The 15,785-nt window shown below is 37.5% G+C and overlaps 2 protein-coding genes across 6 annotated transcripts; one reads left to right on the top strand and one right to left on the bottom strand.

Moving 5' to 3' along the window:
• Nucleotides 1-1,005: 1,005 nt before the first annotated feature.
• Nucleotides 1,006-3,566, bottom strand: liat1 (ligand of ATE1). Of its 5 annotated transcripts, XM_056731521.1 has the most exons (4): nt 3,108-3,566; nt 2,964-3,015; nt 2,637-2,866; nt 1,006-2,106 (listed from the first exon to the last, which is right to left on the bottom strand). In XM_056731521.1, the coding sequence occupies exons 3-4, from the start codon at nt 2,815-2,817 to the stop codon at nt 1,715-1,717; spliced, it is 573 nt and encodes a 190-aa protein (XP_056587499.1). In that variant the 5' UTR covers nt 2,818-2,866; nt 2,964-3,015; nt 3,108-3,566; the 3' UTR covers nt 1,006-1,714. The 5 variants fall into 5 exon arrangements, with proteins under 5 accessions (XP_056587499.1, XP_056587496.1, XP_056587498.1 ...); XM_056731518.1 differs by having other exon boundaries at nt 2,964-3,566; XM_056731520.1 differs by having other exon boundaries at nt 2,973-3,566.
• Nucleotides 3,567-11,920: 8,354 nt separating this feature from the next.
• On the top strand, nt 11,921-13,032 carry trarg1b (trafficking regulator of GLUT4 (SLC2A4) 1b). The gene is made up of 3 exons (XM_056731443.1): nt 11,921-12,512; nt 12,680-12,803; nt 12,953-13,032. The coding sequence occupies exons 1-3, from the start codon at nt 12,168-12,170 to the stop codon at nt 12,958-12,960; spliced, it is 477 nt and encodes a 158-aa protein (XP_056587421.1). The 5' UTR covers nt 11,921-12,167; the 3' UTR covers nt 12,961-13,032.
• The last annotated feature ends 2,753 nt before the right edge of the window (nt 13,033-15,785 follow it).

The following is a 15,785-nucleotide window of genomic DNA, read 5'->3' as shown; positions in this document are numbered from 1 at the left end:
TAAATGAGGACAGAATTTTTATTTTTGGGTGAACTGTCCCTTTAATAAATTATTCAGTACATCTCTCTGTATGCTTGATATTTGTAGGTGGGGTTGTTGTTCATGAAGTTGTGAAACGGAGCATTTGTGTAAAACCAGACAATCACTGACCATACATTAAATCAAAGCGCTTAGAAGGATTAGATGAACACTGAGCAATGGGTGCTGAATGTGACGGGGGTCACAAAAGTGAGCCTATATAATAGAGTGGGACAATGTCACAAAAGGCCATATTACAAAAGAAACGCTGAATTTGTCTCCTGTTTCATCTCTTGTTCTCGTTTTTTTTGCCGCAACACAGTTTTCAATCCCGAATCCTCATAACTCACTTCTGCTGCACTTATCAGCAAGAATTTGTACAAGAAATATGGGTCATATACGACAGTCCAAATTGGGAGGTGAAATGTGGGCCACGAAACAGAGTTTGAACCTAAAAGAAGCACAATTCATTCTACGCATTCTATGCCAAAGATATGGAAAACATTAGATGTCATGCAAAATTCATATACATTTTCATTGTGTACAAGATATTGCAATTGCTGAAACTAGTTCTTTATGAGGGCAATCTAAACACAACAGGTCAAGGAAATACTTTGATTTCAAAAGCAGTGGGAATTCTGTATTAAGTTTATATAATAAAGTATCTTCAGCTTGACATCTTCTACAGCCATTCACTTAAAAATAATGTAGTGGACTGCCTGTATTATTTATTATAATATTTTAGTATTTTGTCAAATATACAGTAATCAAATGAACAGTAATCCACAAAATGTTAAAATGACCATTGGTGCCGGTTGCATAAACTGCTTAGTTTTACATGGTAGTCTTCTATTTTTTTCTTCAAGACTGGTCATAACTTGTTTAAGTCAGTTACATAAAAAGGTAGATTGGTTTAATTGAAATCAGAAAAGTAAAATGGATTTGCTAGTCAGTGTGAAAAGCTGTTAAAACGCGGTCATAATTTAGCGGCTATGTTTATGCAACTGGCCCTGGTCAGGAGGGGTCTTATATACGGAATATTTGACATTTTGAAAGAAAAACATTAAAGAAGGATATGGACTAATGCACAATATCACATTTAATGTGATGAGTCTGATGTTTGTTTTTGCTTGTCAGAAAGAATGTTGTTATGCAGATTTAATGTCATGCAAAATGCTAATAGATGAACTCCAGTTTACTCACACATAAAATACAGGAAGTTAAAACAGGATGAAACCATTGAACTCTTATGTGCTTACATTTAATTCATCACTTTTTTATATACAGCACAGGCCTGAACTGTTTACATGTACACAAGAGTTGTGTTTATATAGTCATGGGATTATTATAAATTGCTCAACATGTGTATCATCTGCACTGGAAGGTTAAGTAAATGTAACTTGCTTGCTCATATTATTCGGGTGTCTTTCTCACAAACATCTGTAGCCTTGTGTATGTTTAAATAGTCTGGATAGTTCTTGATATTAATAACAACAATGACAATGAACAACATATCTATTAAATTGAAATACCTTCTAAAACAAACAGTAGTCCTGCGTGAAATCTATAATCAATTCAAATTAGACAAAGAGAATTGATTTTGAAAAGTTCAAGACATGACCAGCATCTGGCTTTATTATTATATAACCTCTGTGAAGTTATTAATATCATGTTTGATGTGTAATCACTCTTTACATTAGGTTTGGAATGTGACAAAACCCTCCAAGCTTCCTCCTGGCTTATTTGAGGTGATTCGTTTTGAGGAATTTGAGCCCATACATAAACCAGTCTGATTTTTTTGTAGAAAAGCCTGTTTTGATGCTGAATATCGCTTACGGCGGTTGGCTTTATACATCTCCAGCCGTTGGGCCTCTGCAACAGGATCCTCGAGAACACCTTCCCACCTCAAACTATCCTGTTCCTGATAGGTCAGGTCTGATTTGTCCTCCTCTGTTAAAACTAGGGTGACCTCTGATAAAACTTTGGGATTTTTAGATTTGCAGCTCTTCCGTTCTTTGGCTTTGGTGTGACCTTTGCTTTGAGCATCACTCATCTCTCCATAGGTCCACTGTTCCGTCTGAAGTTTCTCTAGAGTTTCAGATAGGTAGATGGGTTCAATCTCAAAGCACAAAGAAACTATTGAAAGTATTATATATCGAAATGACACATTGTTTCAAAAATCTGTTTTGAAAAATATTTGTCAGCAGGTGCTAAGTAAAAACTGTTTACATGTGAAATAGGCCTATGTCAGCTCCAAAAAAATGTAAAATTACAATGTAGACAAACCACTGACTAAAACTTTCTATTGAAAGTGAACTTCAATTAGCAAAAGTTCAATTGCCTATTGCAATGATTTGTGTTTCAGTAATTAAAAGTATTGTTTTAAATACATGTATTTGCCTTCTTCAGTAAAATCCCTAAACATTCTTGAAACAACATCAAATAAAAATTGGATTAAAAAACTTCTGTTCATAGCATGCTCTTAAATATATGTGCAGTTTAATTCCTTTATGCATACATTTTGATTCATTTCAGCATTTCATGTCTTATTTTTTAATCATCAAAGGCAGCAATGTTAAAAAAATCTGTTGACTGTTAATGCACATGAACCAATTCACCTGAATGCTCGACTCCACTCGATTTCTTTTTCTCTTTACTTGAGTCTTTCCTCTTCTTTTTGCTCTCTTTCACTATGGCACCAGTCAAAGGTGGCACATGAAAACCCCTTTTAGCTGAAATATCTTCCATGTTTGTGGTTTGAGAAGAGCCTTTAAATCGTCGGTCTCTAAACGTGGCCATATAAGTGTTTATTCCTGTCTGACGCGCTCCACGTGCTGCTGTAGACTAACTTAAATACACAGGCATTACATTTACATTACACACGAGCGCATTCAAACCACACATCGGTTGTTTGCACAAAATAATCTACACAAAACGCTGTTTACCTAACTTACATCCGCATCTGTTTACTTAGCGAAGACAATTGCTGTTGTTCTCCTTTCATTAAATAACAAAAAGTTCGGTATTATAATGTTTAGACAGGAAACGAATCTAGAAGTACTCTCTCTTTACGTAGTGGGTAAACTCACAGCGTTCAATCAGACTGAAAGGTCTTTCATTGCTTGTTAGAGCGTGATGACGCGTCTCCATGGAAACTCCAAACTCCTCCCAGATTTTTACTTCCTATCTTTCTCTGTGACACGAGCCGCTGTGTTCAAATCCGCACACTCTCCGTCCTTTTGTCCCAAACTATTGTATGTTTAAAATAGTATTCCAAAAACTCCCGGAGGATCTACTACTTCCGGTAGAAATTCGAAGTAGACGCACACAACGGCTGATATTACCCACAACTCACCGCGAGTAGGCGGAGTTTAGTGAGGCCATTGCATTAATAATTAATATAACTGATGTGTCACTAAATTAACAAATGTAAGTATATAGTTAACATTACATACGAAATGAATGAATAATTAAATACATTAATGAGCTGTAATTTGATGTGTGTGACAGTTATTGGCCACAATGTTGTCAAGGCAACAACGGCCACTTCCGCATCCTGTTAGTTTGTGCAATCTCTTTGGCCATGTACTCAAAAGTACCTACTATTCCAACACATAAACGTACTATAGAGGGTATTCATCGATGTCACTTTCACACGCCTCCTGTGTGGCAAAACACCCAGCAAATTGCCTGAGGAGATTAGGCGGAACAAAGAAACCGGGACTAAATCAAAATTATTTTCTGATATTACAAGCAGCTGGACTCGAAGGCGATCCTTACGACTTCTCTACAACTTACATATGAATCGGGTGTTCCTGGACACTGAAATGTTGCACGGAATTGCGTTTCCTGATATTGTAAACAGTCATTTTGCCACTCAGGAGGGCACACTCCGGCGTGATCACGTGGTAAAGTGAAGACATGAAGACAACTAGGCATAGTATACAAAGTAAATGACTTTACTTTGACCCATTCTGCGAGCTGTCTCTTTAATACCGCATGGGTTATAAACATGTTGTTGCTGATTGGGCTGACATTCTTGACACACCCACCAAACAAGAAAAAATGTATCTCAAACCCTGTTGCACACCGGTTCCAGGAAACGTGTCATTCAACCCGAAACCGTAGCAAAACGTTATGCACCGGTTTGAGCTAGAACATGCCCCAGGTCCTGGCATGGTCACATGGTGTTCACGTGGTAAAGTGATGACATGTCCATACCCAAGCTATGTACGGACGGTTTAATTTGCAATCAACATAAACATGTCGCCTTAACTTAACTTCCGGTATTTTATTTTATTATAATTAATATAAACTAAAATATTAATATTAATGAAATATTAATACAAAAGTAATTGTTACTTAAAGGTGCAACATGTAAAAATCGATCAAACGATCAAAACAACAACAACAACAATGACAATGCTTTAGCTTGATCACGCTGTGAAGGAGCGTGGGATGATGGGATCTGTTGGCTTCAACTCCACCGCAGATGGCCATCAATTAGACTGGAACGAGAAATAATGTTAGCACATGAGGTTTATAATTGTTGCAAATAATTGTGGTCCATATTAAGTGACTGCTCGAAACAAGTAAGTGGCTTTCTAGACACTACACTACTTCTGCATTTGTCCCCAACACTGTTGTCATGCGGTTTCTACAGCAGTAAAGGCGGTAACAAAGGGGAACGTGGAAATGACGCCATCGAAAGGCGATTGCCCACCCTTGTGTCACTAGCTGTGTCCCAATTCGGGGGCTGCAACCTTCTAAGGTCGTGGAGTTAAAAACGAGGACTTGTACTTCTAAGCACGCAGCCTCAAAAGTCCAAAAATCTAATTGAAATGAGACGGCCTAGCCTCACAGACGATTTCCTAATTGTGTCACCTTCTGCTCATTCTGCGTGGTGACAGCAGCAGGACACAGCAGAGACATTTCTGACCTTTTTTAAACTGGCTACAGAGCCAGAAAATTATATTTTATTTTAGAGAATATGACACTTTATGTAGATGTAAACAGCCCAACAGTATATTAAATTAACCAACCGTAGAAATTTAAACACAATAATGCATCATGGCTGTCAAACTTACTTCCTGGAGGGCCGCAGCTCTGCACAGTTTAGCTCCCCCAGCTCTTAACCACACCTGCTTGGAAGTTTCCAGTAATCCTGAAGATGTTGATTAGGTGAATCAGGTGTGTTTGTTAGGGTTGGAGCAAAACTGTGCACACGGAAATAAGGTCGCAATTTGGGGCTGCAGTTGAAGCAGGAAAGCCTTACCAGCCTTCAGTCGCGCTGTTGTTGTGATGCAATCGGTCTTAAAATGCAGCCTTCAAAGGATGAAGCCTCCGAATTGGGACACAGCAACTGTTTGGAATGGCGATTTTCTCACGATTTACAAGTAGATGGAAACATTTGAGATATTGTAAGTTCTCAGCTGAACAAAATAAATAACACTACACTAGTGGTTTTGGGATATTTTACTGCAAATTTGCTACAAACTGCACCTTTAATGTCAGATTGTCGCAGCAATATGGCTATAACAACTTGTAAGCCTGAAATATATATTTAGTAATAAACATTTTCGTGCAGATTCTATCCTAACGTGATACGACCTCAGATATCTTCTTTTGGCTCAGACACTGACCCTATACTTAGAACAAGGCCATCAGTTAGAGTGCAGAACATGGTGCCGAGCAGCCAAACTTAGCAACAGTAAGAAAGGTTACAGAGGTGAACCATGAGGAGAAATGCCAGCCAGAAATTCTATTGACAATTCAACACATGCCGCGAAGACATTTTCACAACAAATATTTTGATGCTTTGTGTAACAAGCACACTGCATGGTAACATCTGTATATCACCGTTTTATAACCTGTAAATATGTGCAGTGACGTTGCAGAAAATCGAGAGAAAATGATGCGATGAAATGAATTTAAAGAAACGAACCTTAAATAATTCATTTTTATATGTGTTAAATAAAAGGAATCCAACTGACGTTTATCCAATAGTCATCGTTAGACTCACTTCAGATAAGAGTGCGATTAGATTTTGGGGTTGTTTAAGTATTCATTTTCACACCGATCCTTTATGAACTTCATTTGCATACAACCAAACATATTTGGAAACGTAATAAGAACTTTAAGCAGTGTTCGGAAAACTTTCACACGTACAGATGATTGGCTGACAGCGGATCGTTCCTGCGCACTAGACCTTCTAATTGGCTGTCGGGATATTGGCCCGCCCCCTTGCATGTAAATCTTGTTCTACGATTGGTCACATTCGAAGTCATTCTTAACCTACGGAAGACAGTCGTCATAGCGAACCGTTGACGTCGCAGGTCCAGTGGCCAGCTGTTACAAATCGCGTCACTCCCTTTGCCAGCTGATCGCAGACGCCGGTAAACGTGAGAAGGAGTCGCTTCAACAGTCGGGTGAGCGTTTTATTGATCAACTTTTTCGTTTTTTGGTGTCGTCGTTTGTCTTATCGGTAGCCTGACTCCGTCGGTATTGCGTTAAAACATATTTATTAGCTCCAGGGAAAGGCGAGGCAGATCACCTACTCTACTCTCCACGAAGCCAGCGCATGACTTAGGCGGGGCGGAAAAAAACACGAGCTTTACGAAAACGAAGACTTTATACTCTCGCTAAAATTAAACATGCATGTTATTTTTAATGACGACATTTTATCGAATGTGTTTGATACCCGTTGTTGGTCATTACATAAGTTTCATACCATTACACCGGCCAAACTTACAGGCTATAAAAGCCTTTACTCGAGACGTTGAGATCAATCTCTAGATTTAAAGTGCTTGTCTGCTTTTTACTTTTCAAAAAAAGTCTAAAGCAACCAAAAGGAACGACACGTCCAGCAAATCTGAGACGGATCACGTCAGTCCATTTTATTGCGGCATAGATGCCAACGTGTCTGCTAAACTGTGTTTCCTGCTTTGGTTGGGTAAGAACATCCTTATGTAATTCATTCAGCCCTTGTGAGGAAATCTCAGTCGCATTTAATCGCCATGTGACGTTACAATCCGTTCGCCGACCATTGGACGAGCCAATCAAATGTTCCAGAATCAGGGATCGACGTGCAAACATAAATGACAAAAGATGACTTTGTAATGTCAACACCCTAACCTTTAAACGACAGTAAGTGTGCATGATTCATCTAACCTTGAAACTAGCTTAAAATATAAATATTCATTGTTGCAGATAAATAACTTGTAATTGGGAATGGTAATAAAAAGTTGTAACACTATGTAGACTATATATTAATTATACAGGTATGAAATGCTTTCTATAGGATTTATAGGCAGTGCATTAGATGTCAACAAAAATCATTGGTCTGTGGGCTTAAATATGCCTTTCTTTACATGCATATCGTGAAAAAAAACAGTAACACTATAGATGGCAAGAAATACCTTTTCCTATTTCTACATTCCAACAATACAATTGATAAATTAGGGGAGCATGTTAATCTGAATACTTAACAATTGTTACCATCAGCCTCATGTATTTATACAAAGTGGGAAGAAGATTCTTGCTAAAAAAAGTTACCCAGCATCTCTTTTTAGAGATGATTAAAATGGTGGGGAATGTGTGCATCATACTTCCTCAGTAATAGTCATGATGCTAGCGAACATGAGACACTTGCTATATTATATCTGTGTGAACTTCAAATTCAAACACCATGAAGCCATCATAGATGAAGATACGCAGTATATTTCTGTATTGATGTCGTGCAACATTAAAAATGTTCACCCTTTGCCCTCCCTACAGAATATACGACAAGTCTGTACTCGGCAACGTTTGATTCAGCCCCAGGCTTTACAGTGCTGTGCAATGCTTTATTTCCCCCCTCAGACGTCAGAGACCAATGGAGACATCTTCCCACCCTGCTCCTCCGTACCAGCACACTGATTCAGTTCTTGTTTGCTCATAGACATCACTTTGTCAGTTCATATAAGAAGTGGATGACTAGTTATCGTGTTGGCAGGAGACGAGCAATTTAATAGTTTTTTCTACTGTGGACGCTTTGGATACCAAACGTGCCTTGGTACCATAAGACCATCTTTAGTGCTGACAATGTTGGTTAGTGTGTTAGCCATTAGCAATAGCGCGCTGACCTTATGTTTGGCTTTTTCATTCACGCACTGCAGCTTGCGTACACCAAGACTAGATCAATAGATCGACTGGTGACGGACGGGAACGGCCCGAACGGGACAATTCGGTTCGATTCTGTGACCGTGCGACTACATGATAAAGCAATCTTTTATAATTCATTATAATTACACTTTTTTTTTTAAGAATTACTTTTAGACGATTCATGTGTTAGTTTCGAAAAATAATTTGGATAAATATAAAAATAAATGCAATAATTTTGATGTAACTTGTAATGACGATGAGTACATACAACAAATGATGGTGTTTTTGACCCAATTTGTGAGTTTATTTTTATATTTGATTAAATAAGCGCAGTGTGAATTTTGTGACCATGAATTTGAAGAATCCAATGCATAACTGTTTGTGAAGTTACGTGCCTTCATTTGTTAAGGTGCCCATGTGGCAACAGAACATTCGAGTCTATAATATACCAGTTTATCGGGTTCTCGATTGTTCGGCGATTCACAGATGACATTATTTCTAAATCCCGCTCTTGACACGATGCACTCAAGGCCTTACCTTGTTCTCCGGCCTCCTCCCATGCCTGCTGATTCATGTGTGCGTGTCTGCGCCGGCTTACCGGATGGGGGAGGGTGGAATGAATGAGGGACGCAGAGTACTGAGAAAGAATGGTAGATGATTGCCAAACGCAGAATGGGGAGGGAGGCATGGCACGAGGTCTGAGCGGCCTGTCATAAACTTAGCATGATTCAGCACAAATGATTTATTCCTATAGACCCAATACGGTTGTAACTGGAGCGCCCTGCAATGTGTAATGAATTCTTTTCTTGAGGATAAAAATGTATTATGTTGATTTAAGAGGGGTGGAACTGGTTTTGCTGCTGAACACTTTAAAACCTTGGGGTTTTCACTTTCCCATTAGGAAACTTCAGGATAAAGTTGTTTAAAGCTACAGTGAGTTGCTTATATCTGCATGACTTTTTAGGAATCTGAGGAATGACAGGCATTCTGATTGAGCCCCATGCACGAAACACGAGTCCACGATTGACGCAAATTGTCACACTCAATTCAGTGTGACCATTTATGTACGTTTATGATCAAGCGGTTGTTTATGTGCTAAACATTTGTAATAGCAATATACCAAACCTTACAAATGGCTCATACTTTCCTCTAGTTGCAGTAGGAATGGGATGAAAAACAACTTCTGTCAGTTTAGTTGTTAAGCGGTTGTATTATTGGAACGTACCATGCATGCAATTCTATTGTTTTTCTCTTCAGGTGGGGAGTGAATGCAGATGATGTGTGGCTTTAAGTGGATATTGGCTGACCCACAGCAGTTCTTCTCTGGCAAACTTTATGACACTGTCCCGACGCTAAAGCTGCCAGCTGAAGAACTGTTGTGGTCAGCTTTGACCGTCTGAGACTGATTTTGACCGTCATCTCGGTCGAAGATGTTTTTCTGACCCGGGACATCGCCTGGATTTTGGTTTTCGTGTTGGAGATTTAAAAGTTTCACCCACAAATGAAAATTCTGTCCTAATTTACACGCCCTCAAGTTGTTCCAAAATCTGTATGAATTTCTTGGTTCTGCTTAACGCAAAAATGTTTTGGAGGAACACTTGTAACCAAACAGTTCTTGGCCACCATTGACTACCATAGGAAAAGGTCAAAGAAATCACAAAAGAAGATATTTTAAAGAATGAAGGAAATCAAACAGTTGTGGGTCACGTTTGACTACCATTGTATTATATATATCATAACATTTTTCTACTTTGGTAGTCAATATGTTAGTTACAAGCATTCTTCCAAATATCTTTCTCTGTGTTCATCAGAACAAAGAAATTAAACAGATTTGAAACAACTCGGGTGAGTAAATGATGACACTATTTTCTTTTTTTTTTGGGTGAACTCTCCCTTTATTATCCCTTTAGTGTAACTTTGATCTTAATTGTCATCGGAAAATTTAAGTAATTCAATACCTTTACAATTGGTTGAGTAATGAACATTTCTAGAGTGGAACAAATTATAAAGTGTTTCATCAGATACGAGTAAAATCGAACCATGAGCACGATGATGTGATTGCGTCCATATTTTTATGTTCAGTGTCAAACTAAAAGGTAAACGAAAATGTTGAAAAGCAGAACACTACATGTGGTATTACCTTTCACAATTACAGAGTATATATAAACATTTGTAACATCTGAAACGGTTATAAGTGTGAAAGCATATTTTTTATGTCAACTTCATGGAAATAAAAATAAAAACCTATAACACCTTGTTTTGGTTTGGCGTACAGCTTACATCAAATGTATTTAGTATGTTATTTTCGGATGAGACATAACAGAGATTCTGCCAGCAAGAGATCATTTCAAGTTATTGTCCGAGTATGTAACATGTTACTTTTAGAGCTGCTCAAACTAAATGGAAAACTGACATGTAAGAGCAAGTATTGTAAATGTCTTTCCTTTGTGAGTCTTGTCTGAAAGGTGTCTTGTCACAATAGCACACACAATGAATCAGTTACATCACATAAAGGTACATCATTTATGCTCTCATAACATTTGAATTGTTTGTGGTTTAGAAAGTAGCATAAGTGATTTATAACATGAAAAGCTGTCATAAACATAATTTGTGATAAACAGCTGTCTGGCTTAAAGTTTATACAGGAAAAAAGCATGCTCTTATTTTTTATAAGAATATGAAACCATTGAATTTAGGTGAAGGTGGTCTTTTGATAGTGGGTAGACGGTTTGTGGTAATTCATGAGAAACATCCGTTGAGATACAATCTCATACACTGAGATCACAAACCATTGTATTTTAAATAATGTTTGATGGTAATTCGTCCTTAGTTTTGTGTTTTCTGGGACTAGAAATTAAGTTTAGGATTTTGAAAAACGTTAAGCCAAATATTTATCAAATGTAAGCTGATTTGTAGCATAGAAGTTTTGTAGCCTATCAAAATGTCAAGCTAACGATGCTTTGTTTAAACCCATAGTTATGAGACAAATAATGGGTACAATTAACCAAGAACATGAGCTTTCTAGAGTGTTTTCAAAACCCGAAATGCTCTTGAATTGTTTTATCATGCTAAAATAAAAAAACGTGTTGGAATGGCCAGATTCACCGAGGGGCTCCAGTTAGAGGACATTTTGTTATAACCCACAGATAAACTATAGACAGAAAATGCTGCTTCATGTACTGAATATATCTATAAAATAGCGTTTAATTTGAAGGCAATTTCATTGGCAAAAGAATGAAAACCTGTGTATTTTGAGTTGGAATGTCACTTTATTTAGATTAGCAGAGCGCAAAACTGCTTAATATCAATTACAAAAAAACTGTCATGTAAAAATATGACCCCTAGGGGGTGCCAAAACATTTAAAAATGGTGCTACATAACTTGCGGCTTAGATCTTGCCACGATACGGTTTAAAGTGCTTCACCTATGATCACGAGCCAAGAACATGTTTTAGTGCTATAGCCTTTTTTAAGAGTGTAGACAATAGGTTGGACAAAACCGTTTAAAACATTTACTATAATGGCAAGAACCTGAATACGTAATTGACACGACAAATAATAAACCATAACCTTTTTTTTAGAAGTTATAAATGTGATGACAAGTTGTTAGTACAAAGTTATAGGCATAACACATAAGGTAGTAAAAACATTCTTCTAAGGTTTGTTTTTCTCTCTTAAGTACATGTATGGGTGTATTAAGAGAGCCACTCTATTTTCTGCGATTATCACCAAAGTAAAACAACACGCGCACAGTCAATTAACGCACGTCCACCAATCAAACGCAGCGTCGGCGCGCACAAACTGATTGATCTACGCAACTTTTGTTGATCGAGCTTATATAAACTCGAGTGTCTTCTCAAATTTCAGATCCATATCAGATGAAATATTGATGAGTGGATGGATGTCCAATAGCTGTTTTATGTACTGTACGAAATCCGCCACTGCGATTAATTGGATTAAATGAATAAAATCTAAAATCTAAGTTTTTTATGATCTGTTCTGCAAGAGATGGCTATAAATACGGATGCTCCTCGAGCGACAGGTGTCCTTGGTGTGAGCGGGGCGCTTGATTCTGATTTCGGAGACACGGAGAAACTTCTTGACCTCTCGACTAAAGAGCTGAAGGGAGAATTGAACCACAAGTCTGATACTTACAGCATTAAGTCTAAGAATGAAAACACAGCGCAAAACGACGATTCAGTATCCCTCTCTCCATCACAGGTCGATTTCAGCCGCACCTCGTCGCCGAAACCCGGCGAGAGCGAGCCGTGGACCTACCTTTGGGTGGCCGTGATATCATGCTTCTGTCCTGCGGTTCCTATAAACGTGTTTGCGATTTATTTTTCGCATATGGTGAGTACTGTCATTTAAGTTAAACTTATGGTTAGAGATAACTTGAGTTTAATAATTATTAGTTGTATGCGTTATACAGAATGCATTCATATTCATCACATTTATTTAGTTTATTAATAAAAACTTTATTAATTGTGCAATTAAAATGTGCACGCGCATCCCTTTAGGCACGCGGCATGATACGGGCAAAAGATTATGAAGGAGGCAGAAAAATTGGACGTCTGTCTTTGATGCTTAGCCTCGTTTCCATTATTGTGGGTTCGGCCATTCTCCTCTATGTGGCGATGACAGGTAACATCTCTCTCTGCACACACACTGATGCCTTGAAACCTTTTAAACTTTTAGTGTCAATATTACCATCAATATTGTGAACAATTTTTTTATATGTAATCTGGTGCTATAAAAATCAGCATGCTTATACATCTCTTTCTCTCTCCCAGAGATATGATAAGCTGTTGTGCAGTCGTGGATATTATACAGAAGCTGAAACCAAAGCATAAATGTCAACATGTTGCCTACTAAAGATGAAAGATAGACTGAATGTCATTCCCAATAAATATCTATCAGCTTCCCTAAAAGTTTGTTTAAGTCTTGGTATTCTTTCGTGTTGTCTTGTCAAATCTTTTTCTCACAAAGCTTTTGCCTTATGCAATAAAAAACTGAAGCAAATCTATCAATCTAACATGACATAACTTGTATTTATTTTGCTTATTTTGTGTTTTTTTATTTTTTAATATCTATAATTTATCAATTTTAAATATATTGAAAACAAATATTATAATAACATATAAGCTCTGTTCATAATTTTTAAATGCCTTTCTTCTGCTCTTTAAAAAAAACACTGGTTGTAAATCAAAATAATTATCTCTTCCTTTTAAATTAAGTCTTGCATTAATTATGAGACTTTATTATCTTTATATTTTTTTTCTTTGTATGATTGTAATAACATTTTGAATAACCCTGCATACAGCCACCAAGGTACTATTTGCTGTAAAATCTATACACCGACCGATGAGAAATTAATGATTGTCTCCAGGATTTAACAAAGTAGGGAGACATCAAACAGTTGCACTGAAGCGGAGAAAGGGCTATGTTCAAGTTTTATTTCAGCACAACAAAAAGCACAAGCATGTTTGAAAAATTTTACTCCGAATTTCTCTTATGCTGATATGCCACCATATTTGTGCAAGTTATGAATTAAACAAAAGAACATGATTTTCTAGTGTTGGAGTGTTGTTTTTTTTACCTCAAGTTGGACTAAAATATTTGGCCATTTCTATACACTTTACTCTTCTGTTTTGATTTTAGGATAAAATAAGATGGCCCTGCGATGGGTTGGCACTCCATCCAGGGTGTATCCTGCCTTGATGCCCGATGACTCCTGAGATAGGCGCAGGCTCCCCGTGACCCGAGGTAGTTCGGATAAGCGGTAGAAAATGGATGGATGGATGGATAAAATAAGATGTGGTCATTTTACTTTGAAAAAAACAACAACAGCTAAATCCTGTTCTGTTGTCAATCTCTTATTCAGGCTTAAAAAACTGTGAGCGCAAAAGAGTTAACGCACAAAAAACAGAGGTCTGCTAACTGATATCCTGACCGTCAAGTGCATTCTTTTCATCTTTACAATTAGTCATTACCAACCTCAAAAGGAAGTGACATGGCTAAACTTGCCATTTGTGCTTTAAAGCCACAAGTGTATTACAATGGTCACACCTTAAAAGAGGAAATCACTTCTTAGTGTTAAGTGTTTATTAATGCTTGAGATCACTTATATCTTTGATACATGATTTCCACCACACAAAGACATTTGTGATGTACTTGTTTTCCAAAACCATGGAATGTCTGTTTTTTTATCATTTTCAAAAATCATGCCAAGCTTCACTAATGGCTGAGCGCAGCTGGGGATTGTAAGAACGGTAAAAGCATTCTAGTGGCAAATGGGTTTGTTGATGCACTATCTGAACCCAATAACACAGTTCAACATACATTTAACCATAATAACAATGAGAATTTAACCCCAGATGGGATTATTTACATACAATTTGACTTTTTGCTTTCTATTCAGATTTGATGATTAAACATAATAAATAATCAGTTTTGCTACCATTATATTAAGTTCATAAAGCTTTACAAATAGCCGTGTGTAGGATTAGTAAAAAAATTCAAATTGTATAACACATAAGATTATCAATATAACAGTGGGCAATCAACCTGAGAAAAATAACAAGTTTTTATCAAAGGTTCTAGTATTGATGAATCAGATGTCAATATTTGATGGTTTAAATACCCAACTCAAGTTTATTTATATAGAGCTTTTAACAATTTGCATTGTTACAAGCTGTACATGAATTGACCATAGCAAACAATTAAAGTTATGCCTGTTAAAACAAAACAGGTGAAAACACAGAAGACAGAAATACCCACATACGAACCCTCCACACACAGACACGCAAGCACAGTGAAGCACACATTTAAGATAAAGAGAGAAACATGGTTCAATATTAAACAGACTTTATATTCCTATATGCAATATTAATTATGTTAAACTTTAAAATTCTTATTCTAAAGCAGCCCCCCCCCCGCCCAGGCAAATCGTGCAAAACAGTATGCAAACGGTTGCGAGGAATCTAGAATAAAAAAACTCTGGAGAAACCAGGCCCAACCAGAGGATTCCAGTTCCCCTCTGTCAAAAGCTGCTGCCTCTGCACAAGCTCGAAAGTGCATGCAAAACAAGGGTAAATCAAATAAATAAACTTACTAATAAGTTAAATTATAGATTTAAGATTATCATTAATAATCTAATAGCATTTGAAATTTTATAGTGAAGACGCGTCTACTCGCTGCGTCCTTTATCTAGCTCCATCATCTCAGTTCTTGTCAGGTCACCACATCCCATTCTCTGCTCTCTGTTTTAAAGTATAACAAATTCTGCTGCTCTGTGTTTCACGGAAACCTGGCTGAATGAAGCCATCCTGGACAGTACGTTACATGCGCCAGAGTGGTCTCTCAAGCCCAGCAAGGCCATTGGATGAGGTGGGAAGGCATTGAATGGTGCAAAATCACTTGGAGTGAGCTGTGGAGTATGGAAGCAAATTTATCATAAGAGCTATAGTATGATCTGCTGCCCTCACCAACAGATCTGCATGTTTGGTGTGGACAGGATCCAGCCTGCCCCATATATTCAGCTTTAAACATTCTTTTGGGTTGAAAGAAGAGCTTGACACTGGGAAGATACAGATGGCGCCACAATCAAGTAAAGTGCTTGGCTGC

This window comes from Triplophysa dalaica, chromosome 19 (genome assembly GCF_015846415.1).
Source record: "Triplophysa dalaica isolate WHDGS20190420 chromosome 19, ASM1584641v1, whole genome shotgun sequence".
NCBI classification, from domain to species: domain Eukaryota; kingdom Metazoa; phylum Chordata; class Actinopteri; order Cypriniformes; family Nemacheilidae; genus Triplophysa; species Triplophysa dalaica.
Note: the sequence above shows the minus strand (reverse complement) of the source record. Positions and strands in the feature narration are given on the sequence as shown.

Bases quoted from the DNA above. Each gene is read 5' to 3' on its own strand.
- liat1 (XM_056731518.1), bottom strand. From the start codon at position 2,817: ATGGCCACGTTTAGAGACCGACGATTTAAAGGCTCTTCTCAAACCACA. The intron at 2,107-2,636 runs GTGAATTGGTTC...CTGAAACTCTAG, and splicing joins GAGTGGAGTCGAGCATTCAG to AGAAACTTCAGACGGAACAG.
- trarg1b (XM_056731443.1), top strand. From the start codon at position 12,168: ATGGCTATAAATACGGATGCTCCTCGAGCGACAGGTGTCCTTGGTGTG. The intron at 12,513-12,679 runs GTGAGTACTGTC...GCATCCCTTTAG, and splicing joins CGATTTATTTTTCGCATATG to GCACGCGGCATGATACGGGC.